Source organism: Drosophila innubila, chromosome X (genome assembly GCF_004354385.1).
Source record: "Drosophila innubila isolate TH190305 chromosome X, UK_Dinn_1.0, whole genome shotgun sequence".
In the NCBI taxonomy this organism is placed as follows: Eukaryota; Metazoa; Arthropoda; class Insecta; order Diptera; family Drosophilidae; genus Drosophila; species Drosophila innubila.
In genome coordinates, this window is record NC_047626.1 from 2,559,995 (window position 1) to 2,587,883 (window position 27,889).

Here is a 27,889-nt window from a genome sequence, read left to right on the forward strand (position 1 = left end):
TTTGCAATAAAATGTTTATAGTTTCTTTGCAATAAAATGTTTATAGTTTATCACATTTATAAAACGTTCGCAATTTGTTCTAAATACATGGTCAATAGGGATAATCGATCGATTAATTATACAATGCAGTTCATACAGTTATCAATATTCGTAATTTAGTAGCGTTAACTAAATGTTTACCTTTTCGTTAATAGCACAGTGTAAATGTTTTTTTTCCTCAATTCATTTTCATTTCGTTTTTTTTTTTTAGGGCACATTCAAGTGAAATAAACGCTTGGATTGTTCTAATCAATAAATATACAGTACAGTATTTTTTTCTCTTTATCTTCTTAACTTAGTATTTTTTTCTTAAATATTTTGGTATTTTTTTGCAACAACTACAATACATGCGAACAGAAACAACAATTTTGAGTGCAACCTAAGTGAATTCAACTCGAAAGCAAACTTGGTATATTATCTAACTTCGTCTTGTTGGTATTTTTTTTAAATTTGTTATTCTTTGGCTACTTTTGTAAAATTTTGCGAAAGTATTTTGCTGTTAAACGAAGTATTTGTATTTGTATTTCTTTTCCTTTTTTTGATTTTGATTTTGTTCTTCAAAAAATTGAACGCTTCGCTTTTCGTTTGATATAAAGTTTAACAAGTTTTTAGTATTTTCTTTTCATGTGTTTGACTTCCTTGTTTTTTAGTATTATCCATTGACGGTACTGCTATGTGAGACCATATCAAATATATATATGGGTTATATTCGTATATAACTATAGCCGGTAGGGGTGTTTCATTTGAATTGATCATACTAAAAGAGAGTTATTATATTTATAAACACTTAAACTTATACTTTTTTCTCATTTTATTTTATTTTTATTTATTTATGTTTTTTTTTTTTTTTTTTTTTTTTAGCAGAAATTAATTTATTGTTTGGTATTTTTTTGAGGTTATGCACATAGATCGTTACGCAGTAAATTGGGATGTACATACATTAAATTAATTTCTTTTTGTTGGTATTTTTAAGCATTTTGAAGTATCTGTTTCTTATTTATTTTTTTTTTTGTTGCATTTATTAAAAATAAATGCTTTAGTATTTTATTTGGTATTTTCTTTGCTTTTGTTGAAAAATACAAATATTTTACTGCCAGCACAGCACTTTATACTTGTCTATAGTTGAAATACTTGTTCTTTTGTCTTAAATAATTTATGTTATTTTTTTGTTTTATTTTTTAAATTTTTTTTATAGGTATTTTCTTGTTTTGTGGATAGTCGGTTTTTGTGTTATTACGGTTATCATACATAATACATAGGTATTTATTTATTTGCTAAGCTGTTAGGTGGAAAATCGGAAACACATATGTATATGTTTAGTATTTTTCTTTTCTTTTTTGCATTGAAACATACGTACGTTTAGTATATACTGCGGTTGGTATTTTTTGTAATTGTTCTCTCTCTCGCCTTTTTCACTTCAACATTTAAACGTAGAAAAAAAAAACTAGCGCTATGCGCTCTGAATTTCTGGGCTCAATCTCTTGAGAACTTTGGATAGTTATATATATTATATTTAAGGGTCAGGGGGTTTGGGGGCATGATCTAAGCTTATCGGTGTATCGTTTTGTTCATGCACAAAAATACCAACACATTTGGTATTACTAGTATTTTTTTTGTTTAGAATATACTTTTATTTATTGTTGTTTTTTTTTTTAGATTTTCATTGTTCTTTCTTTGTATTTAAATGTAGATTTGATTAATTGGAGATGGGCATTCTTTTGAAATAATTTCAACAATTATCATATATAGAATATCCTGTGTATATATGAATGTATGTGTAGGTGTGTTGGGGTGTGTTAGGGTGTGTGTTAAACATCTTAAATAAGTATAAAGCACAAAGTGTTTACTTTCTTTCTAGTAGTAGATATACAATTTTTATAGGGTATACTTCATACACTTATATACTTAAAAGAACTTATAGAGTTTTCTTTTCTTTTCTTTTTAAATAAGTTCTCTTTTTTTCTTTTTTTTTTGCATGCATTTGATAAACATCGGAGTTGTTGTTGTTGTTGTTCTTGATGCTTGTTGTTGTTGTTGGGGAATATTCTTTTTAAGCATAAAATTCCGTTTTTCCTTGGGTTTTATAGGCCTCCTCCTCGATTTTGTACATATCCATAAGCTGTTAATGTGTTGTTGTTGTTGTATGTTAGATTTTTTATTTTTTTGGTCAGTGCGATCGAAGACAGCGGCAGCATGATAATTATACAATAAACCATTAATGAGAGAGAAAGAGAGAAAAAACAAGAAGAGAGTGAAAAAAGAGGAGAATTTTTGTTGTTGTCGGTTTAGTTTTGAATATGAATCGGCTCCATGTTAATGGCGTACAGCAAAAAAACGTGTAGCGAGTAGCGATAAATGTATAATCGGGAATTGCAAAACTATCGTGCGACTATCGACAAAACTATTGATACTAGAAAATTGTAAAGTAACTAGAATGTTATGTAAATCATAAAAAAAGTAAAGCTTTATTGCGATAATATATCGATAGCTCATTTATCGATATTCCGATAAAAAAAACTATAAATTTTGAAGAAAAAAAATGTATTATTTCTAATATTTGACAAATATTAAAAATGTATAATATTTATCGATAGTATATTCGATAGTTTTGCAGCTCTGTAATGTGAATAATTCAGACACCATGTTATACCATGTTATAACTATGTATTCATGTATGCATTTATGTGAAATGGGTGTGCGAAAGAGAAGTACATAGTTCAGAGTAAGTAGTACGATAGATAGTATTTGTAAGTAGAGCGGGGGGTGGGCGGGGGTTTGGTATCGATATCACTGTCCAGTAATTGACTATAATATGGACGGGAGAACTTAGAAAGCACCAAACGAAACAAAACGATAACAGAAACGATAAATATCGATAATAATGTTAACAATTAGTTATGGTAGATAGACAAAAAGCAACGTTGGGAATAAGCAGTTAGTTCAGAAAGTGTTTTGACCGAACCAAAAGTTCAGAAATTTGTTATTTTATTTTTAAAAATAAGAAATACAATAAATAACAAAAGAAAAAGAAAATAAGTTTTGTAAAATTAAGATTTTGTCAAGATACTTTCTTGACTAACTGTATGTATGTTGTGGGTGTGGGAGGGGGCGGAGGTAAGCCACAAATAAATCCGATACGATATGAGCGCAAAACAAGTATAACTGTTAACTGAAAGACAATTAATGAATATTAATACACATATAGAGGAAATAATTGATATAGATAATTACATCTCAGCAGTTAGTGAAAAGTTTTAGCAGCTACTGTTTACTCTTTCTTTTTTTTTACATTCGTTTGTTTATACTTCAAGAATATGCTTTTGATTATTGATCTCTGGTTCAACTGAAAATTAAATGTTTTAGGTTTTTCTTTTTTTTTTTTGTAGCGAAGTTGTATTTTTTTACTCGTTACTTGGTACTCGTGACTCGTTACTCGTTACATGCTACTCGGCTACAAATAACTAGCACATGACACAAATAGAAGAATAGCTGCATTTATCGTTGATCGGATCGGTTAACGTGTATGGATGGAGTTTAACAGTTAACGATATTTAAAACAGTTAACGTTTAACAGTTCATTTGGTATCGGTATCGGTTACGGTTACGGTATCGGTATCGGTATTTTTTGTCGTCTAAAGTACAGTCTCAATACTGGTTATTGTGTCGGTTTGCGGACGTGTTTCATTTAGTACCTTTTGCACATCGGTACTAAATTCCTCAACTTGCTTCGAATGCGCCAATTTCAATTTCTCCATGGCACGTCCCTGTTTAACGCCGATTTGCTGTGAATTAACGATAACGATTACAATTAGTAACAGCATAGTATTAAATGTATAGGTATTTCGATAAAGAATATAACAGATAATAAGATGAATCCCTTAAATGGAATGGATTAAAAAGTAATTTGATAGGGCATTCAATTTTATTTGATTTAGATTTTAAATTTTATCTAATTTTTTATTATAAGATATCTGATATAAGATACTTTTTTTTTTTGCATATACAAAGTATTTGTTTAAAGACATTTTCTGATAGAGTAAGGTTTAAGGATGTCAATTTTTCTTTGAGAATTACAGAATCAAAATTATTTATATTTCGTAATTGTAGTTTAAAATTCATTACTTTTGCAATATAATGAGGAAGTTGTCATCTTATGAACTGATGTTTTCAGTTTAATACAAGAACTCTATGAATTCATACATAAACTCTAAAAAAGTAAAGACTAATCTATTCTTTAAATCATTAGAGATTAAAGATTTATATTTTTTGTAATCATTTCAAGTTAAGAAGAATTTGACCGAACCCTCTGATTTAAAAAAGTGTTGAAGATCACCGATGAAAATAGAATACGTCCTATTTAGGTTGAAAATTTTTTTTGCATAAAATTGTTAAGAGTGTGACCATATTCTGTGCTGAAAAACCCAATCGGAATTTGGTTTGACAACCAGTGCAAATCATATAAATGTCAAATTCACCGACGGTGAGAAAGTGTCGGTAAAAAATCGCTCATCTTACGCAAAATTAACTAATTTTTATCTTTTCTATTTACTTTTTTGGAGTTTAAACTTTTGAAATAATCGAACTGAAATTACTGATTTTTAGTGTTAGCTTAAATAATAATAATTTGTTTATCTTAAACCGGAATATTATTTTAAGAAAGGTGTTTGGTTTTAAGGTTATCTTGTAAAAAATATAGTTTAAATCAAGGCTGCAAACCTCCAAAATTTTGTTAAAGGTTCAGTTTGGCGGTTCGAACCATAGAGCAAGACATCGGTTCGGTTTGCGAATTGGTTTATATACCACCTGAACCCAAGGTTTGGGTTCGAATTTCATACAAAAAGTATTTGTATTGTTATACATTTTTGTCTACATTTTAAACCAATTTAAATTTTTTTTTTAAGAAATAAAATTTTGATAATTTAAATTTATTTGAAAATTTAAATATGACTTATTTTAATCCGAAGGGCCAAACAATTGCGTAATATTAGAAAACCATAAAATTTATGTAATTAGTTTTTTTTCGAACCGGACCTTTTATTTTAGAAAGCGGTTCGGCTTAGGTTCGGGTTCGCAAAGTAAATAATTTCAAGGGTTCGGTTCATGATCCGGTTGAGGCTGCTTAAGAACCCGAACCGAACAGGTTCTACGAGGTTCGGTTTGCAGCCTTGGTTTAAATTTGTAAGTTTAGATTGGATCGCACCTTTTTCTCCTCCATGAAACGCTTGACATTGTTCTGTCGCTTCTCGCGCAGCCGACGATCCTTCTCGTTCTTCGTCTTGAGTGTCTTGTCATTCTGCACCTCCTTGGCGGTGTCAGCCGATGTCTTGGCCTGCTTAGCATTCAGTTCCTTGATATCCCTGCAGTGGATTATAGGGTTCAAATTTAATAAGAGAGATGTGTGAAGAAGAATTACTTACCTGGCATGACGATCCTCGAGCTGTTTGATCTGTGCCGCCTGCACGGTCAGCATGAGCGCCTTCATGGCATCCTGCGAGTCCTGCACATGCTGCCGGAGCATGTCCCACTCCTCCTTGCGATGCCGGGCAATCATGTCCGTCCATTGTTTGGTCTGATCATTGATGGCATTCTTGATATTCGCATCGTTGCGTATATCATCTTTGCTCTTGCCCTTGATCAGTTTATCGATCGCCGCGTTTTGTGTCTTCTGCACCGAAGTGCGCTCCTTGGCATGTTTTTTGCGCAGTGTATCCAGCTCCTTGATCTGCTTTTTGCCCACCTTCTGAAAGCCCTTCTCCTGCCGCAACGATTCGAGGGTGACCGGCTCAAAAACGAGCGGTGGCTCCTTTTTCTCCTCCTCCTTGGCCTTACCGGCATCCCGAGCGGCTCCGCCGCTCTGCTCCTCAATGCCCAGCGCCTTCATTTGTTCATTCTGCTGTTTGGCAGCGCCGGCAAATCCTCGCGGATCCGACAGCATGGCCATGAAATCCTCAAAGCCATCAGGTACATAGATTTTCAATTCGATGTTCACAAATAACATGGGCAAGGACATGGGAAAGTTCGCCTCCGTGCGCAGCGAGACATGACGATAGCCCGGCTGTAGACCATCCAAGGGCAGAATTCGCTGTCCAATCATCTTGCCGCTCTCCTCATAGACACCGAAACGTAGTACCGCCAAATCGGGTAAGACGACTTTACGGAATACAAAAGGGTCCTCGTTGTATACCGGATTGAGGCCGTTGTTGGGCACCAGACGTGTACGAAACTCCTTCTTCACCGTATCCGAGGGCAGTCCAAACATATCCACCTCCACATAGGTGCCCACCTTCTTGTCCGACAAGAACTGTCCGGCAATTACCTTCACCGAACAACAGGCGGCAATTACACCATCCACAGGTGCATCCGCAAACGGATCAAAATCCTTATCGGCACGTCGCATAAAGTCCGGCTTTAAGAGATAACCGCAACCGCCATTATACTCGAATTTGCCCTGATTCAGTTGCATCGGCAAATCGGAGGTCTGGAAATTCAATGAGACCATCTGGCAACCGGCATTCCAAAAGACCTGCGGCATATAATTCGAGGAATCGGCTCGCGTTCCCTTCGGATAAATACGCGACATCTGACGCTTGTTGTAATTGACAAAGTCAATGGAGCTCTGCTTCAAATAATTCATGCCCGCCGACTCCGCAAACGACGACATGTTGTGGGCAATGTTCTTTTCTGTAAACGCAAAGCAAATCAGTAAATACCATTTAAATTGTTATACCCGTTACTTAAAACATAAGTTAAAGGGTATATTGTATTCCTTGGAATGTATGTAACAGGAAGAAGGAGGCATCTCCGACCCTGTAAAGTATATATTCTTGAGCAGCATCAACAGCCGAGTCGATGTAGCCATGTCCGTCTGTCCGTCTGTCTGTTTGTCCGTCTGTCCGTCCATGTAAGCGCCTAGATCTCGGAGACTATAAGAGATAGAGATACCAAATTTGGCACACAGATTTCTATAGACCCCACGCTGGTCAAGTTTGTTTTATATTTTTGACATTCCCTCTTCCGCCCAAGCAAATCGCGAAAAACCACCACACCCACAGTCTTTAAGATAATACAGTTTTTTAGTAATTAACGTTATCTATTAATATTATCTATAATATCACTTAACCGCAGCAAGATCGAACAAGTAGAACGGGAGTAATAGCTAACCAAAGTTATTAATAAAGTTATTTTTTCAATACAAGCACCTAAAAGTATGCAGTAGTTTTTATTATGCAGTAATTTCTATAAAGTACTTGTATATATATTGAAATAAGTAGCGGGTATCCTATGGTCGAACGATTTTCTGATTACTTAAATAGTTCCTCATGACAAATTCAAATATTTTTCGTCGAATAACAATAACAAAAACAAAGACAAAACACTACTTTGTTTCTTCCCTTTTTCTTTAGTCTCTAAATTGTTGATTTTTAGAGTAAACTTTTTATGGAATGTTTTTTAGAAATGTACAATTTACAATTCTTGAAAGCAATATAGATACTAAAAGAGCTTTGGTGGTGTTCTTTTATGTCGACAAAATCCAATCGTAGTAAAAATTAACTAATATTGACTACATTACGAGTAATTAAAAGAAGGGAAGTAAAATTTTTCTAAACTTGATTTTTGATAAAATTTCTTCAGAAAAGACTTTTAAAATATTAAAAACCATATTCAAAAAGTCTTTTCTGAAGAAATTTTATCAAAAATTATTATTTCATTGTGCGAATCCTTTTATTTGTATAATTTGTTGAGTATTTCTTAAAGTGGAAAATCCGAAATCAGAAATATTTTACTACAGATCGCGCGATTTTCTTAATATTTGACTACCCAACTTTTGTACTTTTTTGATATTCCAATAAAATGATTTATTTATTTTGGTTTTTTAATTTTATTTTAAAATAAAAATTTTCTCTTATTTCTTTATTTAAATTTTCAAATGTAAATTGTCCTAAAATATTTCCCGAATCTACTTTTTTTTTGGCTCCTGGAGGACGTTTAACGAATTTCTACTGTTTTAATTTTAAAGTGTTTCTATTTTCACTTGTTTTCTCCATTATCCTTGACTCTTGTAATGTGACAGCGGATTATCTTAGATTAGGGCACTTACCGATTGCCTTGTCGAAGCCCTGGAACTTAATGGGCTGCGCATAATTGACCATTGATGAGAGCCAGGGATGCACATTGGTGGTGGAACCACTGTAATTGGCCGCAGCGGCCTCCGCCTCGGCACCGCCCGCTCCCTCGGCGGAGGCATCGGCAGCAGCTGCCTCGGGTGCAGGAGCCGGAGCGGCAGCTGCCTCTGGCGGCTTGCCAGCACTCGCATCCTCCTCGGGATCATCGTCGGTCTTCAGCTCACCCTTCAGCCACAGCTCCAGTTCGACTTTCTCCACCTCGGGCTTCATTCGCTTGTTTTTAATGAGAATCTTGCGCTTTAGTTTACACGGTGGTGGCAACGGCAAGCCCGGATCCAACTGAGAAAAGACAGACGAACAGAGAGAGAGAGAGTGATAAAGAAGGCATAAAAACGATAAAATACTTTTTCTAAAACTTCAAACTGCCATAACTTTGTCAAATTTTAAGCGATTTTCTGACGGAATATCAATTTTATCATTATTTGGTCCCTATTTTGATCCTGCATCAAAATTGGAAAGGTCATTTTTTTTCCATCACTGTCCATTTTTTCATACTATCCATCACTGTCAAATTTTTCCACACTTCAAAAACTTCAAACTGGCATAACTTTGTCAAATTTAAGCCGATCACCTTGAGGAATGAATTTTTTTTTATTAATTGGTTCCTATCCTGATTTTGCATCAAAATTGGAAAGGTAATTTTTCTTTCAATACTGTTCATTTTTGCACACTATCCATCACTGTCCAATTTTTCCATACTTTCTGGACTTGACAATTTTTAAGAGCTTCACACTGTCATAACTTTGTTAAATTTTAACCGATTTTCTTGCGGAATATAAATTATTTTATTATTTAGACTCTTTTTTGATACTGCATCAAAATTTGAATATTTAATATTTCTCCATCACTGTCCATGTTTTTTATTTCGTACTTTCCCGTTGACACTTAAAAAGTGATTTGGGAACATCTTCATTACTACCTTTGAAGTAAACGGTCTAAATTCACATTTCAAGAATTTTCCCCCCTTTGAGTTGGAGTTTAAAAGCTACATACCGGATGATCCGAGAGCGGCTCCTTCAGCAGCAGATCACCAAAGAAATCATCACAGTATTTAGCTAACTTATATTGCTGGGCGCGATTGCAATGATTCTCGAAGGAGAGAATCACCGGATATTCGGATGAGACAAACGCGCAATCCGCAATGGCCTGAATGCAATCCTAAAAGTAACAAGAAAAATTAAAAAAAATGAACAGATATAGTAAAACAGTTATAGTGTAACAGATATAGTATAACAGTTATAGTATAACAGTTATAGTATAACAGTTATTGTATTACAGATATAGTATAACAGGTATAGTATAACAGTTATAGTATAACAGTTATAGTATTACAGATATAGAATAACAGATATAGTATAACAGATATGGTATAACAGTTATAGTATAACAGTTGTTGTATAACAGATATGGTAAAACAGGTTATAGTATAATAGTTATGCTACAACAGTTATAGTATAACAGTAATAGTATAACAGTTATAGTATAACAGCTTTAGCTGTACGCACCTTGAACAAGATTTCCGTACAGTAGGCATGACCGTGGGTAACAATTGGTTCCTCATCCTCCCCCTTGCCATTCCAGCAATCCAATTCGACACAACGACAGCCGGCCAGCAAAGTTTGGCGGTACATTTCGACGGAGCTCTTACCACCAATCTGGCGACCCGATAAATATGTATTATGTGAACTGTTGATGTAATAATGTGCCAACGGTTGATCCATTTCCATATAGAAATCGAGACGATCCAGAAACACGGGCGCATTCTCATCGGACATTAAATAACGCTTGAAGCCGTCCAACGAGAGTTGCACTACACAGTCAAAAAAATCGTTTATTATTATTATCGATATTCACGTGTGCATACCTACAGCTCTTCTTCCTTTCCTCATCTAGCTCATAATCGTTGACAATCTCTGTGCAACGTTTCTCCTCGTACAATGGGAATAGAATCTCGTTCATGCGCGGATCACGTTGTTTCTCATTCATAAACTGCACAAACTGCTCTAGACTGATATAGTCCTGTTTACCCTTGGTGCTGTAGAAGAAAGGGAGAGAGAGAAAGCGTGAGAGAGGCTTAGAAGAACAACTGGGAACAGAAAATTAATGGCATCATAGGGTATAAAGACTTGAGCAAACACCTTAAAGTAGTTTGATCACTATAAAAGATCAATGGGAACAGTAAAAATAGCTGGAATAGCCTAGAAAGTAATGATACTACACACAATGGTAGCACTGGGAACAGATGATTATTAGTTGGGAACAGAGGATTATTGATAGATCGATAAAATAGCTGTAGAATCACTGAGATCCTAAGTGGGAACAGTGAGATAATAAAACGATCAATGAAAATATAAATATTATAAATAACTGGAAAGTAAGTAAATAACTAGGAACAGCTGCATTAATTGGGAACGGAACGGAGATCTGATTGGAAATTACTAATTATGGAAATGGAAACAGTAGGATCCCCTACAACAAAGTTTAGTCTTTTGAAAAAGGAAACAAATATATTACAAATCACAAAGTGATCATTAGAAACAGTTAATAATAAAATGGAAACAGAAGACTACTGAGAGATCAGCTATAGATATTTAAAAATATTTAAGAAATCACTCAGAACATAAAATAAAATACGAAGATCACTAAGAACTATGTCTTATCACTAAAAATGAAGCGCAAACTGTAAACACAAATTTTGCAGATAACAGAGGGATTTTACATTGAAAGAGAGTTATCATATGGGAACAGTTGAAAATAGAGATTTATATAAATGGAAGGAAAAGGAAAAGAAAGAAATCAATATACAAATAAGAATAGTAAGATCACTAGGAATCACTGGGAAAATAAGTATTAAAAATATGGATCACTAGCAAATCATTAAAAAAATCAAATTATAATTAATGGGAACAGATAAAGATTTATATAGCTGGAAGGAAAAGGAAACGGAATAAAAAGAAATCAATATAAAAATGGGAATAGTCAGATCACTAGGAATCACTGCGAAGAGAAGTATTACAAATAAGAGATAGATCACTAGCAAATCATTAAAAAAATGAAATTATAATTAATGGGAACAGATAAGGTATTAGGATAACAGGGAAAGATAACTCTATTGACTTCTAGAATATCTTTCATTTTACTTACATCGATGTGAACAATTCCTCGATATCATTGCGCGGACAGACCTTGTGATATAGCGCATAGAATTTCTCGAATGTGAACTGTTCCTTAGTCATGGTGGCATTCTTATCATCTGGCAGACCCGCATCTTTGATGCACGTATAGACCAGCTTCTCGGTTTTACCAGATGCGAATGTTTTAGCCAACGTCTTGACCGGAATTTTGCCGCTCTTCTCCACACAATAACTGAGACGCATCCAACTTGAATAATTGAATATATGCAATTGAATCATTTGTTATCAATGTCAAGGGGAATCAAGCACACAAAACGACTAACATTTGTTATTCGTAAATAAGATTATATTAAATATATATCAAGTGCTAGAAAGTATAAATATGAATAGAAGCATACTTATCCTGATTTTCACTGAACAACCGTCTTACTTAGTTATAATAAATTAAATTGAGAAAATTACACAAATTGAACAAACAGTGACAAAAAACAATTGTAAACCATTTCAATTGTAATGAAAGTCTACATCTATATATATAAAACTCTTTGTCCTGACTCACTGAATCATAATTCATAATTAAGTTGACAATTGGAACAAATTAGAAATTTATAAAGTAATCTAATGATGATTAAATAATTCAAAATTAAATAGTATTGAAAAATTAAAATCAAATGAAACTATTATTGAAAGTCAATTAAAACTACAAATAAATACAATCTGTGAAAGTGAAATAAATAAAAATCAATTTCAGCGTAATTAGAAACTAACAATAAACTAACAACAACCTTTGTGAAAATCAGTCAAATAAAACGAAATAAAAAAAAAGAAACAACAAAAATAATGAAATAAATTGGCAACTTGTTGAATTGTGGAAAGTGCATGTAAATTAAATGTAAATTGAATTGTTTCGTGCAGAATATGCTGACAAAGTGATGTGTAAGTAATAATAAACTTTAATTGCGAAAATGAAACCAAGCAAATATTATATTAAGTATACGTATTTGTATTTAAGGACTCTTTGAGCTGTGAAATGAAAAAAGCAATGTGCATATAATTGAAATTGAAATTAAAGTGTAATTAAAATTGATATTGAATTGCAAATGGCAAATTACAGTTGCAATTAAATTCAAGAACAAAATGATCGATATGGAAAAAGTGCATTAAGAAAGTCCAATTTGCAGTGTGGCAACAAAAACAAAATATAAAAAAAAAAAAAAAAAAAAAAAACAATTCAATTAAAATGGCTTGTAATTAAATTCAATTTGCCTGCCGTTTGACCAGGATATCTATGTATACTCGCAGGACACTTGCACTAAACTCATTACTTAGTTAAGGATTTGCGTGTTTAACCCGTCTTCTTCATGCTGTTGTCGCACAGTGGTTCATTCAACAAAAGTACGTGGCAAAAAATTAATTAAGAAGATTAAGAATTAATTGTGATAATTTATAAAGAAAATTTTATATTTTTCGTAACATTTTTGTGGCGTGTGATGCCTTTTAAAGTTGAGGAAAAAAATAAAAAAATTCTTTAAGACAAGAAATAATAAAATAATAATATAAAACGCTTTGTAAGTCAAAATTTTGATCTGTATATCTTTTAATCGAGCTATCCTTTAATCTTATACTTATTTTTTCATGTTAGCTAACATATTTATTAAGCTAAATTCGTAAAAAAATAGAAATAATAGTTAAATTTTTTTTTTTTTGGTAAGATTACTTTTTTAACTTAAGCCTGATTTTAGAAATAGATTTCAGCCTATTTCACCCATATCGACAATTGTATTCGTTTCGGTTAGTAATTAAGAATATATTTAAATAAAAAACCATCACAATAATTTAGCATAATTGGAGATTAAATTAATTAATAATTTTTGAAGTCAATATTTTTTTTTTATCGATTTATTAAATTCAAAAACAAAAACATTAAAAAATAAAATATTATTTCTTAGTTTATAATTACTTTTTAAAACTTAAAAAAAACCAAAGATTTAGGAGTTAATTGTTATATTACGTCTATTCTTGTGCCGCGCCTACTTTTATTTTGTGCTATAAAATCAAAAATAAAATATTATTTTTTAGATATTTATTTAAAAAAAAAACACAAATTTTGAATTTGACCGTCAATTTACGTCCTTTCTCATGCCACGCCTTCTTTTACTTTATGTTCTTTAAAGTGTTTAGAATATATATTTCTATATATATACAAGCTACAGATTTTTGCCACTTAATTTTCTAAAACTAGCCACTGTGCAAAGTCGTTGTTGTGTTGTGTTGTTCTACTTCTGGCTAGTCTTGAGCTCACTTGATGATAGCCAGGTTAGTGAAGCGCAACCCGTTAAGACCAAGCCCAGACCCAAGCCCAATAACCCCATTTAAAGCGGGTCCAGGTCAAGTAAGTAATTGCAGTTAATGGCCACAGACCTTGCTTACAAAATGCCCCATAAAGTATGCAATCAACAACAAAACTTCAAACTGGGTCAACGAATTGCCAATGCAAACATGAAATTGTTGCCACTGGCATACATACACACACACACACACACACACACACACACACACACACACACACACACACACACACATCCCACACATCTACACTGTTACAACCTCACACATGCATTAAACAATTTGTATTCAATAGATCACGGCTTATATTAAAGCTGACCTCAAAGCGCTGATTGAAAGCGAGAAGCAATGAAAGAAGTGCTTGAAATAATTGCTCGGATTTTTTCTTAAGCGAACACTTAAGAGATGCTGCACGGTAAGTTTACAAGTCAAATTTTTTGTCCAGTTTTACATGATTTTTTACAAGAAAATGAAAAGTCTCAGAATCAAGTTTAAAGTGCTGTTTTATACTTATTATGATATAAGGAGTTGATTAAAAGTGAAAACTTGAGATTTAAAATTTTGAATTTTCAAGATTTAGAGGAAAATAATTTTTTTTTGCTAAATTAAATAAATTTAAATGCAGAATGAATTAAGAGTCCAAATAAAGATCAAAATGACATTCCGTTTGGAAATCGGTTGAGTTTTGACAAAGTTATGAAAGTGTGAAGTTGGTCGAGCCTTTGACCTAGCAACTTTACAAGTCAAATTTTTGGTCCAATTTAACATGATTTTTTACAAGAAAATGCAATGTCTCAGAATCAAGTTTAAAGTGTTATTTTATACTAATTACGATATAAGGAGTTGATTAAAAGTGAAAACTTGAGATTTAAAATTTTGAATTTTCAAAATTTCAAAGGGGGGACCCTTAGCATCTAAATCGAATTCTGGTCGAAAAATATGAAATTTTCTAAATGCATAAAACTTGAATGCAGAATGATTTTAGAGGCCGAATCATGATCAAAATGACATTCCGCTTGAAAATCGGTCAAGATTTGACAGAGTTATATGTGTTTGAAGTTGGCCAAACCTTTGACTTGGCAACTTTACAAGTCAAAATTTATGTCCGATTTGACATGATTTTTTACAGAAAAATGAAAGGTCTCAGAATCAAGTTTAAGGTGTTATTTTATACTAATTACGATATAAGGAGTTGATGAAAAGTGAAAACTTGAGATTTAAAATTTTGAATTTTCAAGATTTAGACTAGACTCTACAGGAGCATAAACTACTCGTTGATGGAGGTACACTGCTAGAAAAGAATTGACTTGAGCTTCTGTTGGATATTGAAAACCGTATAAATTGTACGCTGAATAATTAAGATGTCTTTCGTTCTTTGAATTTCTTATTTTACCTCCGAGTAGTGTATAAATTTGCATGTGTTCATTTAGCTATAATTTATGACTGCAGAAGTTGTGTTTGTTGTCGATTTTGTTGTAGAGCTCACTTGCAGAATTTGGCTGAATACCCTGGAGCTAAACAATAAACTGAAGTTTTTGAACTTCTTGTTTCTTTCAAGCATTTGATTTGAATAACGTAAATAATCACTTTAATTCTCGAGTTCCTGATAAGTTTGCAGCCTGAATATAATGAAAACGGCTGTGAAGAGAGAGGGAGAGAGAGAGAGACAGCGAAAGAGTGAGAAACAGCAAAGAGAAATGCAAATGAATTGAATTTATTTAGTGTCAAAACAATAGGCCAACACACGAGACTAGAAACTAAACGCCAACTATTTCAGGGAAGGAGAAATCGGGGCCAAAGTGTTGAGTGTGTGTATGTGTGCGAGTGTGTGTGTGTGCCTCTCTGTATTTGTGTGGCAATTTGATGAAGTCGTTTCCGTTTCCGCTACCCACCTGACCACGTCCGATTATTTAAACAACTTGCAAGCAATAATAATATATACAATTTGAATTATACGAGTGTATTCGCTGTTGCTTCGAGTTTGCTTATAAATCGATTCAGACAGCTTTTATGTCTTTGTTTATCTTTTTATTCTCCGTCTACAGTTCTATAAATAATTTCAAATTATACAACAATCTATCTAGTCTTTATTTACTTAATAAATGTAGCAAAGAATTTTTGCTCTTGAGATCATTTTTCATGTCCTTCGTGAAGTACTATTTTAATTGATAGACAATTTAAACAAAACTGTAAAATTATACGTTTATTATTTACTTTTTAAATTTTTTATCCGTTCTATAATATTTTTCCCTTCCTTCTACAATACGCAATCTGTGAGTTTGGTTGACATATCTTAAGAAACAAAAAAGTTTTTCATACAAAAGATTATTTTAATCCGATAGTTCCTATGGCAGCTATATGTTATAGTCATCCGATTGGTCAGGGTGTAACACATGGTGAAACATTTACAATCTGTAAAATTGGCTGAGATAGTTCTAAAACTAACAAAAAATAACATACTAAGAAATAAGTGAACTTTGACCTCAAATTTGACCCCCATGCAATTCGAATTTCGCAAAAGTGCGTCTTATAGCATAATAAAATTGTATTAGCAATGTTGTGTGAAAATTTCAGCCTCCCAGGTCTTATGGTTTGGGCTGTGGAATGATCAGTGAGTCAGTCAGTGAAAGAGTCAGGACAAAGAGTTTTATATATATATGGATTTTAATATTTTTAACCTCCTTGTTCCATTTTTTTTGAGTAAAGAATTCAGATAGTACTTACCCAAGCATCGTTTTATTTACGAGTTATATACATATGACGATAGTATGCGATAGTAGCGATAGTTGCATTAATTAATCGATATTCACTTACTGTTTCATTAGATTGGTGCGAGGACACACGTTGGTGGCTTTATTGTTATGCGTTATTTGACGCAACATCTTTTGCCAGCTCTGATTAAATACGATAACACGATAACAGTAACGATAACACGACAAGAACAAGAACAAGAAAAATAATGCGCAAGACATGCAAATTAGAAAACAAAATGCAATAATCGATAGATATTATATACAGAATGATGAAATAGATTGAGATTATATATTATAAATTGATAATATGTTACTTTTATATTTATCAATATTAAATGATTAATGACTTATGTTGAAAGAAAGCAAAGTTTCATCGTGCAGATAAAATAAGCAACGATTTTTCAATTTGATTAGATTTTGAAACAGATTACACAGAGAGAAAGAGAGACAGAGTATTTACAAGTGCGTCTATAGAAATTTGTTTTTATTTTCTTTTTGGGAAGGACTTTTTTGGAGTCCACTTACTGTTTTCTCAGACACATCATGGGACAAATATTATTCGCTTTGACATTATGGGTTATTTTTCGTATGCCATCTAGCCAGATCTATAAGTACAGAGATAATGCATGAAATGATTTGTGATCAAATGATCAGATTTTTTTAAATTTTATTTCTTTTGTATGCTTTATGCTTATACTTGATGCTTGAATTGAGTTTTAGAATTAAAATGACTAACCTTGGCTGTTGCCGCATCCGGGCAAATAACATGATGATATGTTATATTGATATAGTCCGTGTTCGAGCAGATGGTCAGGGATCGTTTATCCAGTTCCGGAATATTCGTGCCATTCTTTTTGGTAACCTTATCGAGAATTTTAGGATCCTGAAAGAAACAAATGTGGATATAAAAAAGATAAGTATCACTTACATAATATATATTTAATTCTTTAGTTTTTATAAATATATCGCTAACTTATCGATAGTTTCTTGATCGCTTGACTATTTTTTTAAAGTTCATAATAATGGAAAAAAATTTAACTTATAAAATAATGATTATAATTGCTTCCAAATAAAACTTAGATTGTAAATTTGAATCAAAAATACTCAGATTATGCAAAATTTATATATATTCTTACTTTATATTTGTGTTAATTTTCATTATATTTAAAAAAAGTCATATTTAACAACTAAATTTTAATTTTGAAACATAAAAAGTCTTTATTTTTGAAGAATATGAAGGAATAATCATTATTTTACAATGAATATTTTTCTAGTATAACTGAAAATTATTCTTTATATTGTTATTAAATCATTGAAGTAATTTTTATATTGTATTTTTTTTTAAATAAGACTTAAAATTTGTACAGTTCCTGATTAAAATAGATCCCATCAAGAATTCATGTCTGATAATTTAAGAATCTATTAAATATACAGTAACTTTTAGTCACTCCCCCAACTACAGTTTATTTAAAGTGACTGTTCAACTTTTGAGTCGATGATATTTGAAAATCGTATTGGGGCAAACGTTACGCATACGACCCGTGGCACATTGTGAATTTCATATTTGTTTATCAGGCCACATGGCCAAGGGCAAGGAGATGAAAGAAATGTGCCAAAAGAGGGAGAGGGAGACAGAGGGAGAGATTGTGAGTGAGAGGGGGCTACTAAACTATTTCAAGCAAACTGCAATTTGGCAGCAACAAACATTAATCTCCGATCGCATCATTAATCAAGGCAACAACAAAGTAAATGATGAAAATTGTATCGAGTAGTTAAGGGAAGCGAGGGGAGAACGAGCTATTCCAAAAGCATTTATCAACATTTGTACATTGAATTAAAAATAAATAAATCTTTTGTGCAAATTCCAATAGTACAATAGCATTTTAATTTCGTATTTGACCTTCAATTAACGTTTGCTGTCCAAACATACAAATAAATATTTCAATATTCTGATTTTCAATTTGGAAAAAACCAAAAAAAAAAAAAAATCTCCGCATTGAAAACAATTTACTATAAATTTAATGGAATGAAATGGTATGCATATAAAAGCGATAAAGCTGATCGGGTTAAAGATACTCTATATGTACACTTGAAGATAAATTCAAATTGTATTGAATTCAATTGCCAACAATATTTTGGTATATTTCAATGATGAATGTCTGAAATGTTAGCTTGGCATCTAGACTCTACTACTGGCCAAGTTTACTGGGTATTGTTTTAATAGTTGCCGAGTTCAAATCTATTGTAAATAAACATAATGTGACCTTTACTATTGTGAGTCAGATAAAAATACTACATTTAAGCATATGCAAATCTTAAAAAAATTATTTTTATATTTGCAGTGCTATAAGTTACCCTGTAAAGTTGTTTTTGAGAGTGTATGTTAAAGATAAAACTGTTTGAGTTGGTCAATTCTATCTCAAATCCTATATTATTATAGCAATATATAAATTTCAAATATATAAATTTTTAAATTACAAAAAAAAGATACCAAAATATTGTAGAAAAATAATAATAATTTAGGAAATTTAACCAAAAAACTAGTTAAAGTTACATAAATTTGAAGGACAACAATTAAGAAAAGCCAATAGACAAAAATATTTTAGTCAACATGGTAGTCCTCATTATTTATTTATAGACTCTTTTCGACTTAAGCTATTTTTAAATAGTTAAATACTTCGATAATAAGTTGTTTTTTGCTGCTTAAATTTTCAGATGAATTCTAAAGCTAAGCAAATATATAAAACAGTAGTAGAAAAACTTTAAGATCGCGCGATTTTTAATAAAATATTTGTGTCTTCAAGTCTTCTCTTCTAACTTTTATTTTCTAATAAAATTGTGCACAGTTCTAGTTTTTTAATACTTATTAACTAGGTTTGTTTTCCTTAATTTTTATTTTACAATTTTATTTTTCCATAAACGAATCGTCTTTATCACTTTAAAGAAAGGTAAAAAAAAGGCTCTTAAATGGTGCTATTAAAGTACTATAAAATTGGTTCCAAGTTTCCACTCCATGTGTTTATCCTACTTCTGGTTTCAACAAAAGTTCATTGCAAACATGTTCTCAATTCCACTTTCACTACAATTTCCCATACAAATTAAGTTAGCATACTTTTCTGGGTCAATAACTTAATACTATCATTTCATTCAGAGGCGCTTTACATATTTATTCATGTGCAAATTGATGTCAAAGTGCACTGAAATATTTTAGTCTGAATAGCACACAACAATTCAAAAGTATACAAATTGCACAAACTTAAATACCAACAATTAGTTGCTATTTTTGTTGTTGTTGTTGTTGTTGAGTAAACACTAACGTATGGACAACAATTGTAAGCAGTTTGCACAATTCGAACTGCATCAATTTTTATTCGATTTCATTTTTTTTTTGCATTCGTTTTGCAATTGAATATTGAATGGCAATCAGATCGAGTGCAATTTGTTCAAGGTACTTGACAGTGAGAGTGAAGAGTGTGAAGAGGGAGATGGAGAAGGAGAGAGTAGGACCGAGTGCGGGGTTTAAGGAAACTATTGCATACTTTCGAGCACTAAATAAGTCAGCGAATAAATAAGCTGTCAGAGCGTTTTCTGCTTTCAGGCCAAACACCAACAAAAATTGAACTCAACAAAACGCTCGGCAAATGTACAAATGTTGTCCTCGGCTTACCCTATCCCTTTCTCTTTCCCCTCCTTTCTCCATTCTGCTTTCTTCTGCTGCTTCTTATTATTGTTGCCGTTGTTTGACGTACTTCGTCAGCAATGAAGCCTCGTGCATTATTGAAAAGCACCAGCAAAAATAACAACAATAACAACAACAACAACAATAACAACAACAACAACAATAAATTGCAACCAAGCTCAAATTTTACGTTTTCAATATTTGTTGGCATTTTGCTGCCGTGTAATACCCTGTAATTCAAAAAACTGCCTTAGCAGCCTGAAAATTTATTAAAATTTATCATTTAATTGCATAATTTAATATTTTGTTTGATATTTATTTAAAAGTGAAATTTTAATACCGAAAAAGAGAGTTCAATTTTTAGCTTATGCAAAAACACCTAAATTTTTAACTTCTCGAAGCATTTTAAGTTGGTTTTTTCGCTTATACAATTTAATTATACTTAGATCTGTTATTAAAGTCTTCTACAAATATTCTGAAAAGTTACGAGCTTAAAAAAAATGTTCACAGACATCAAAATTATTTAAATCTATGTAAAATTCTATGTCCTAACTGACTGACTCAATGACTGACTGATCATTGCACAGACCAAAACATAAGACCTTGAAGGCTTAAATTTTCACACCATTTTGACATATTTTTATAAATTATTAAATTTTTTTTTAAATTATTAAATTTTAAAATTATAACTCAATCGTAGCTTTCAACTTTAACTGCACAATTTTTTCATTTTTGAATTTTACAGGGTAGCTTATGGTCGCGCTTTATGACCTTTTGCAGCTGTTACTTTGCCCATTTTCTACATTTTCTTTTTATTTTTGGCTTTTGCTTGCCAAACGAAGCAACTTTTAATGGTTCATTGTGCGAGTGGCACTTACGAGTTGCCTTTGAGTGTGTGTGTGTGTGTGTGTGTGTGTGCGTCTTGTGTGTGTGTGTGTATGGATGTTAGTTGGTTTGTGTGACTCACTGATTTAATATTGATGACCAAACATTTCAAGTGCTGGCAGCGTACACAGACACAATCACACGCACATACACACACACTTACACACACACATACACACACACACACCAAGAACTAAAAGTGTAGTCCTCCATTTAACGTTTACGATGGCCAACTTAAAAGTTGCCCAAAATTGAATTTATTACTGAGAAAGGAAGCAAAAATAAGGAAGCTAAGGAAAGAGAAAAAGCAGCTCAAAAATAAAAATAATAATTTATAAACAAATTTGTTTAAAATTATTAAATTATTATTTAAGTAATATGAAAAAATAATAAGCTAAAAAATGTGTTTGAGAACAGAGCATAAATCGTAAATGTAAGCTTCAACCGGTTTTAACCGATTGAAATTGGTAAACGTTACTAAAACCCTAAGCGAATCAAAACTTTTTTATTTGTACATTGAATCCGTAAAACCAAAATAACCGATTCGTAACCGATACGTAACCGATACATAACCGGTTCGTAACCGATTCATGTATCACATTTTGTATCGTTTCGTTTCGTTTCAATCAATCAATAAATTTAAATATTTTGTTAGTGAGTTTTTCACAACAATTTTACATACAAATTTTAATATCTTTACTGATTGCATTGCAAATTCTTTTAGAACAGCCCTCGCCAATATGCAAGTGCAAATGCTTCAAATGTGCAAGAGTATATCTTTTGTACATATTTACATATATATATATATTTATATATTCATTTATATGTTTGTGTGAATGTAAATATTTATGTATTTAGGAGCATGTGTGCATATACTTATATGAGTGCCTGTCACTCACACACACACAAGCAAAACTTTTGCATTTTCTACTCTATTTGATTTTTCTTCAACGTTCTTAGTTATATATATATATATTTTCTTTTAATGTTTTTCGCTACTTTCTGTGGTAAAGTTTGCGTACACAGTAAACAATTTTTTTAAATTAAAGTTAAAAATTGTGGATTAAAAGAATTTTTTTTAAATATTTATTCAGGAAATTTTTGTTAAATTAAAATAATATGCGCATAAAATAGCAACGACTTTATATTATAAAATGTCAAAAAAGTAGCTTGAATTAAGTATTGTTTACTTGGTTTATGAAAAACCTGAATTATCGTAATTTTGGCATCTCAGTAAATTAATTTTATTCCGAAATCCAGGTATTTTTTTTTCTATGCACTGTTAAAAAGTTATGCAGCAAAATGAATAATATACTTATACTTTTAGTGCTTCCTTATTTTATTTGCCTTTGTGGCCATTATAAAAATTTCATGCGGATGCCTTTGCCCACAGTTTTCCCAACTTTCCCTCCCTTTTTCCTGCCATTTTTCTCAATTTTCTATGCCTTTTCTCATATTGGCATTTATTTTGCATTTTAATTGAATTTATTTGGCAGCTGACATGATTCCGGCTTGGCCTCAAAGTGCTTTTGGCCAGAAAGCGGAAAAGGAGGAACCAAAGAATTGCATCCAGCTGGAAAGGCTTTAAGCAATGAAAACAAAACCAGCAAAACCAACAAAAAAAAAAAAGCAGCTTGCCGCAAATTTGAATTGACGTGAGCAGACTTGAACAGACGTGAAAAGACTTGCACAGACTTGAATCGACTAGAAGCAACAGCAACAGAATGTTTTACTTGTCTAGAATTTCTTGACGCCCAAACTTGTGCTACAATTTTTTCTACATAGACACACATACACACACACACACACACACACACACACACACACACACATAATCACACACACACACTGACACATTCGCGAAGCACTTAAATGTGCATCGAGAATTGCAAATCTTGTGACACATTTCAATTTGCAAGTGCAACGATGCACAGCATACACTGAGAGAAACAACTACAACCTCTACAAATGTTGAACAAAAAAATAATAGGAATACCAAATTTTTAAAATAAAAATTAAGAAAAACAAATCTAAAAACCATTTAATAAGAATATAGACATTAGAAAATCATAATAGTAAATAATGTTATAAGGAAATAAAATATTGAAGACAATATTTAAGCAAAGTCAAAATTCCAAATATTTTATTAAAAATCAAGCGACTAATGTTTTAATCTTAATTTTGCTTGCTTAAAGTTTTATTCTTGGCTTTTGTTATTCCTTGTAACATTTTTGGAGTTATCTGTAGATTTCATATGAAAAAAACTATAAAAATTTTCTAAAAATCAAAATGTTGGTCTCAAAACTACGAATTTTGGTCTAAATAATGCGTCGAGAACATAAAATTTTTAAGGATAGAAAACACATTTTGGTTTTGAGAACTTTTCAAACAAGACCAAGTTCTTATTATAAGAACAAATAAATTTTAATATCATGTCAACAAATAAGTAAGATTTTTAAAGCTTTAATTTTTTTATTGATGTTTTTTTCCTTGTAAAGAGTGGTACTCGAACCCGCTTGCTTAAATTAAATTTAAATATTATTTATTTAATTTTTTTTTATGCTTTCCTAACAATTTATATTATTTTTAAATTGAGAACTGCTATTTTTTAGACTAATATTCTTAGTTAAAGTAATTTGTTCTTAAAATGGTCTTATTTTAAGAACAAAATATGCAAGTTAAATGCTTTTGATTTTCGATGTTGGTCTTTTTTTCCAGTGTAGTGCTTCTTGCAGCGTGTGTGTCTTAGTGTGTGTGTTTGTCAGTTAATGTGTCAATGTGTCACTTTGACTCTCAATTGTTTCGGCCAAAGAGTCGCTTCAGTCGGTTGCTTCACCTCTCCCCCTCTCTCTCTCCTTTCCCCCTCTCTCTCCTCTCCCCCTCTCACTCACTTTCTTCGGGTTTTTCCAACATGAAACGCATTTGTCTATTGCTGTGGATTTATTGGTTACGGGCTGCCACGCCCACATCCTGGCATGACACATAGTTTTTCTGATAGTGTTGTTGTTGTTGTGGTTCTTGGTGTTGTTGTTGTTGCACGTGGCATCTCTTAAATGCAATTTATGGGCTGCATTCCGCGCCCATATTTGTCAAGGATTGGCAACAACACTTTCATCAGCTACTCCTCTCTTCTCTCCTCCCCCTTTCCCCTCCCGAACCCCCTTTCCCCTGGCATATATTTATGGCCACAGCACGTGGTTAGCTGGCCAAGTGGAAGAGGAAGCAGAAGAGGTGTTTCATGTGGTGTATGTGCACTGATAAAAAAAATGGTTATAAAATCACGATTTTGGGCTTAGATCTAAGAATTAAAGTTCTTAAAGTTAGAAAGCAATTCTTGATCTTAAGAATATTTCAAATGATATCAAGTTCATATTAATCAGATAATAAATTTGTATACTTTCAAGACTACAAATTTAATATATATGAAACACTTTGTTCTGACTCACTGACTGACTGATCATAGTGGAGACTAAACCATAAGACCTAGAATGCTAAAATTTTCACACAACATAGCTGAGGATATTTGATCGTGGAATTAGGCGGATTTTTTTGACCTGCAAGTCGGTCATGTAAGTATTATATAAAATTAAAAATATTATATTTTTATTCTTGTTGTTTTATTTTAATATATATGTAATTATTCTGGTTGAGTATTTTTATAAATATTCCTTAATTCCAACATTTTTCCTTTGCAAGAGTGAGGTTTGAACTCAGGAGTGGGATTCTTTTTCTTCTTTAATTTGGTTTGGTAATTTGGTTTTGAATAAGTCTTATTTTAAGAACCAAATATATAAGATAAATTTGATTTTAAAAGCTGGTTTTTTTTTCAGTGTGGTGCATGTGGAACAGTCTAATTGAGATTTTCTGCTCGCTTTGACACACATTTTAATTGTGTCAGCACCTGGATAAATGTGCACTTTCTATTTTCCATTTCTCACATCCCACAATGACTGCATTCAATATTCGATATACGATATCCGGTTAAATCAGCATTAGCCACAGTGTTGCGAAAGTTTTAGAGAGAAAAAAATAGCTGCTTCTGGTAAGAAAGCATCCGAATATTTGAGAAATAATAGCCAAGTATTTTTAACCTGCTTTTTTTTTAATAATTTATGAAATATCCATTTGTTTGTCTAGTTCGACAAAATTCTCATCCTAATGTTACAGATTTAGCAAGAATATAATAGCAAAACATAGCAAAATTTTTATTTAAAATAGCCAGTTTTTTTTTATTTCATTATTTTTTTTAGCAATCTTACTTTTAAAACAATTGGGAAAGGCTATAGTCGAGATCCCGACCATCGGATACCCGTTACTTATTTCAATAAAAAACTTGACTTGCGTGGGGTCTATAGAAATCTGTGTGCCAAATTCGGTATCTCTGTCTCTTATAGTCTCTCTCTCTACAGACGGACAGACGGACATGGCTATATCGACTCGGCTGTTGATGCTGATCAAGAATATATACTTTAAAAAGTCGGATATTTCAACGTTATTTTTTAAGTAAAGGGTATAATAACCAGATTTGGCTATAAAATAGCCAAGTTGGCCACACTGACAGCAGGTGACACACACAGAGGATGTGGGTTAATGCAACATGTCACATTGCAAATGTACATTGTACATTGTACATTCTACAAGTCTCCTATTAAGTTGACTGCCCTTCGACTGACCCACTGTACACGACAAATTGACAGTTCCGTATCCGTATCCGTATACGAATCCTACATACTCGTAAACGCTTATAGAAAGACCTTGAAGTTGGACTCACTAGGAAAGTGAGCAACATTTCCAAAAGAAGGAAAAAATACTTTGAGGTTGGTAAAGAAAACATTATTGAAAAGGTAGACGACAATAATTTAATTCTCGACTTTTCTATAAACACAACTTTCAAGCTCCTTATCACTGTGTTTAGCTAAGAGCAAAGATATCACATCAGGGAATTGGGTTAATTGAGAGCAATTACATCTAATTCTTTGAAGGGTTAAAATATTGTCATTTTAACATCTTATGTACTTTAAGAAAACCTATTTTTCTTTTATTCCAAAATATTTTAGATGTAGATTAAACATTTTTAAAATAATCACATTTAAATTTGTGCACAAAAATCTTTTAAACTATATTATTGATTAATTACTTATATTTTCAAGTTATAAAAAAAATAAACTTTGAAATATTACGCAATTAACATAAAATTAGAAGCAGTATCAATTTAGAAGATGAACTAAGATGTAATTAATTTAGCTTATCAAAATAGAATTGACAAAGTTAAAAAAGATAGCTCATTATATCGTCTTTATAAAATTCTACACTATTTTATACTAGACGTCAGACATTTGTATTTTTGGTAGGACGTATTGATTTTTATAGGCTCAAAAAAATTAAAAATAGTTAACCTCATATGATCAATTTCAAGATGTTTTCACCATAGTTATAAAATTAATTCCTGGTTTGAGTTGAAAAATATATATATATTTTTTTAATTTTTAGCATATTATAATTAGCATATCTTTAGTTCATTTAGTCCGATCCTTACAAGATTGGTATCAAAACTTTTGTTTGGACCAGGATTTTTAAATTTCAAGGACCAATATTTCTTAACACATATTTTTCGAACATACAAAGACTAACGACACCAAATTTTTCAACTCAAAAAGTGGCAGCTAGAAATTGATTTTAAAACTGTGTTTGCTTTATTTTTGACAGATACACATATGTACATAGATGTTAATAATACTCACCTTTGGAGTGCCGCCGGCACGAATATCGCTCACTTGACACAACTCGATGACATCACCATCCTAATGAGATAAGAAAAAAAAAAAAAAATATTGTTATTTAATATTTTGAAATTATTTGATTTATAAAAAGTGATACTTACTCTACCCTCGCTCTTCCAGTAGAGAAAGAATCCATACTCATCGACCTTGAAGAGAGCATCGCGCTCAAAATCATTCTCTTTGGTTTCCTTCTCATTCTCGAACCAGCGATCGAAGACACACCCTGTGGTCAGTTCCGGCGGAACCGGAATGATCCAATCGAATTCGTACTTCTTGGTCATTATTTACAATTGTCGTTAATGTCAATGTTTGTGTGTGTGTGGCTATAGCTATAGCAAAACATATAGGCACATCTATACAGTATCCATATACTATATACTACATAGATATATATTTTTTATATTTATGTTAAATTGGTGTTATCGTTTGCTGTTATTGATGTAATCGATGTAATCGCTCTGTTATCGCTGCTATTGTATTTGGCTTTTTTTTTTGACTTGGCTTGAAAAAATCTGTTAACGTTTAATACACTCACACACACACACACACATACACATCCTTCTAACGCTTAACGGTATTTCTTTGTCTATATATACACATTTACAGTTATTGCAGATCACATTGTGTTTTTACTAAAAGTTTAATTAATTTCTTATTCATTTATTATATTTTGTAATTTTTCTAGTTATTTTATTTTCCAGTTATTCAGATTTTCCAGTTAAATTCTATTTTTAGTTTTAGTTGTAAATGAAAAGTTTGAGTTTTCTCTTTTTATTTATTATTTTTGGTGTAAGTTTTAGTTTTCCATAAGCGTATGTTATTTGGTGTTGTTGTTGTTCTCCTTGATGTTGTTGTTGTTGCTTTTAGTGAAATTCTTTAGCTGGAATAAAAAGATAAATATAAATTAGAAACACAAAAATTTAGCTTGAGCTTAACTTTTAAATTAAACAATTTGAAATGCCAAACTAAAAGCATTTAACAGTAAAACTAGATGTGTTTATATCGTCTGCGAGAGTCGACTGAAACATACCCTGTTATTGTAGTCGAATTAAATTTTTTTTGTGATATTAATTGCATCACAAAAGTGACA

General features: G+C 31.9%; 1 protein-coding gene and 1 long non-coding RNA gene across 3 annotated transcripts; both read right to left on the reverse strand.

Moving 5' to 3' along the window:
• Positions 1-230: 230 nt before the first annotated feature.
• LOC117794105 (1-phosphatidylinositol 4,5-bisphosphate phosphodiesterase) lies at positions 231-27,503 on the reverse strand. 2 transcript variants are annotated; one of them, XM_034634586.1, is made up of 13 exons: positions 26,901-27,503; positions 26,761-26,820; positions 17,192-17,338; positions 16,517-16,596; positions 11,367-11,603; positions 10,091-10,257; positions 9,728-10,032; positions 9,216-9,380; positions 8,138-8,501; positions 5,457-6,720; positions 5,240-5,396; positions 3,732-3,821; positions 231-2,158 (listed from the first exon to the last, which is right to left on the reverse strand). In XM_034634586.1, exons 1-13 carry the CDS (start codon positions 27,078-27,080, stop codon positions 2,090-2,092), a joined length of 3,285 nt encoding a protein of 1,094 aa, XP_034490477.1. In that variant the 5' UTR covers positions 27,081-27,503; the 3' UTR covers positions 231-2,089. The 2 variants fall into 2 exon arrangements, with proteins under 2 accessions (XP_034490477.1, XP_034490478.1); XM_034634587.1 differs by lacking the exon at positions 16,517-16,596 and adding an exon at positions 16,981-17,060.
• LOC117794106 lies at positions 3,115-3,724 on the reverse strand. The gene is made up of 2 exons (XR_004618360.1): positions 3,271-3,724; positions 3,115-3,208 (listed from the first exon to the last, which is right to left on the reverse strand). It is a non-coding gene; the product is annotated as an uncharacterized LOC117794106 (long non-coding RNA).
• Positions 27,504-27,889: the final 386 nt, after the last annotated feature.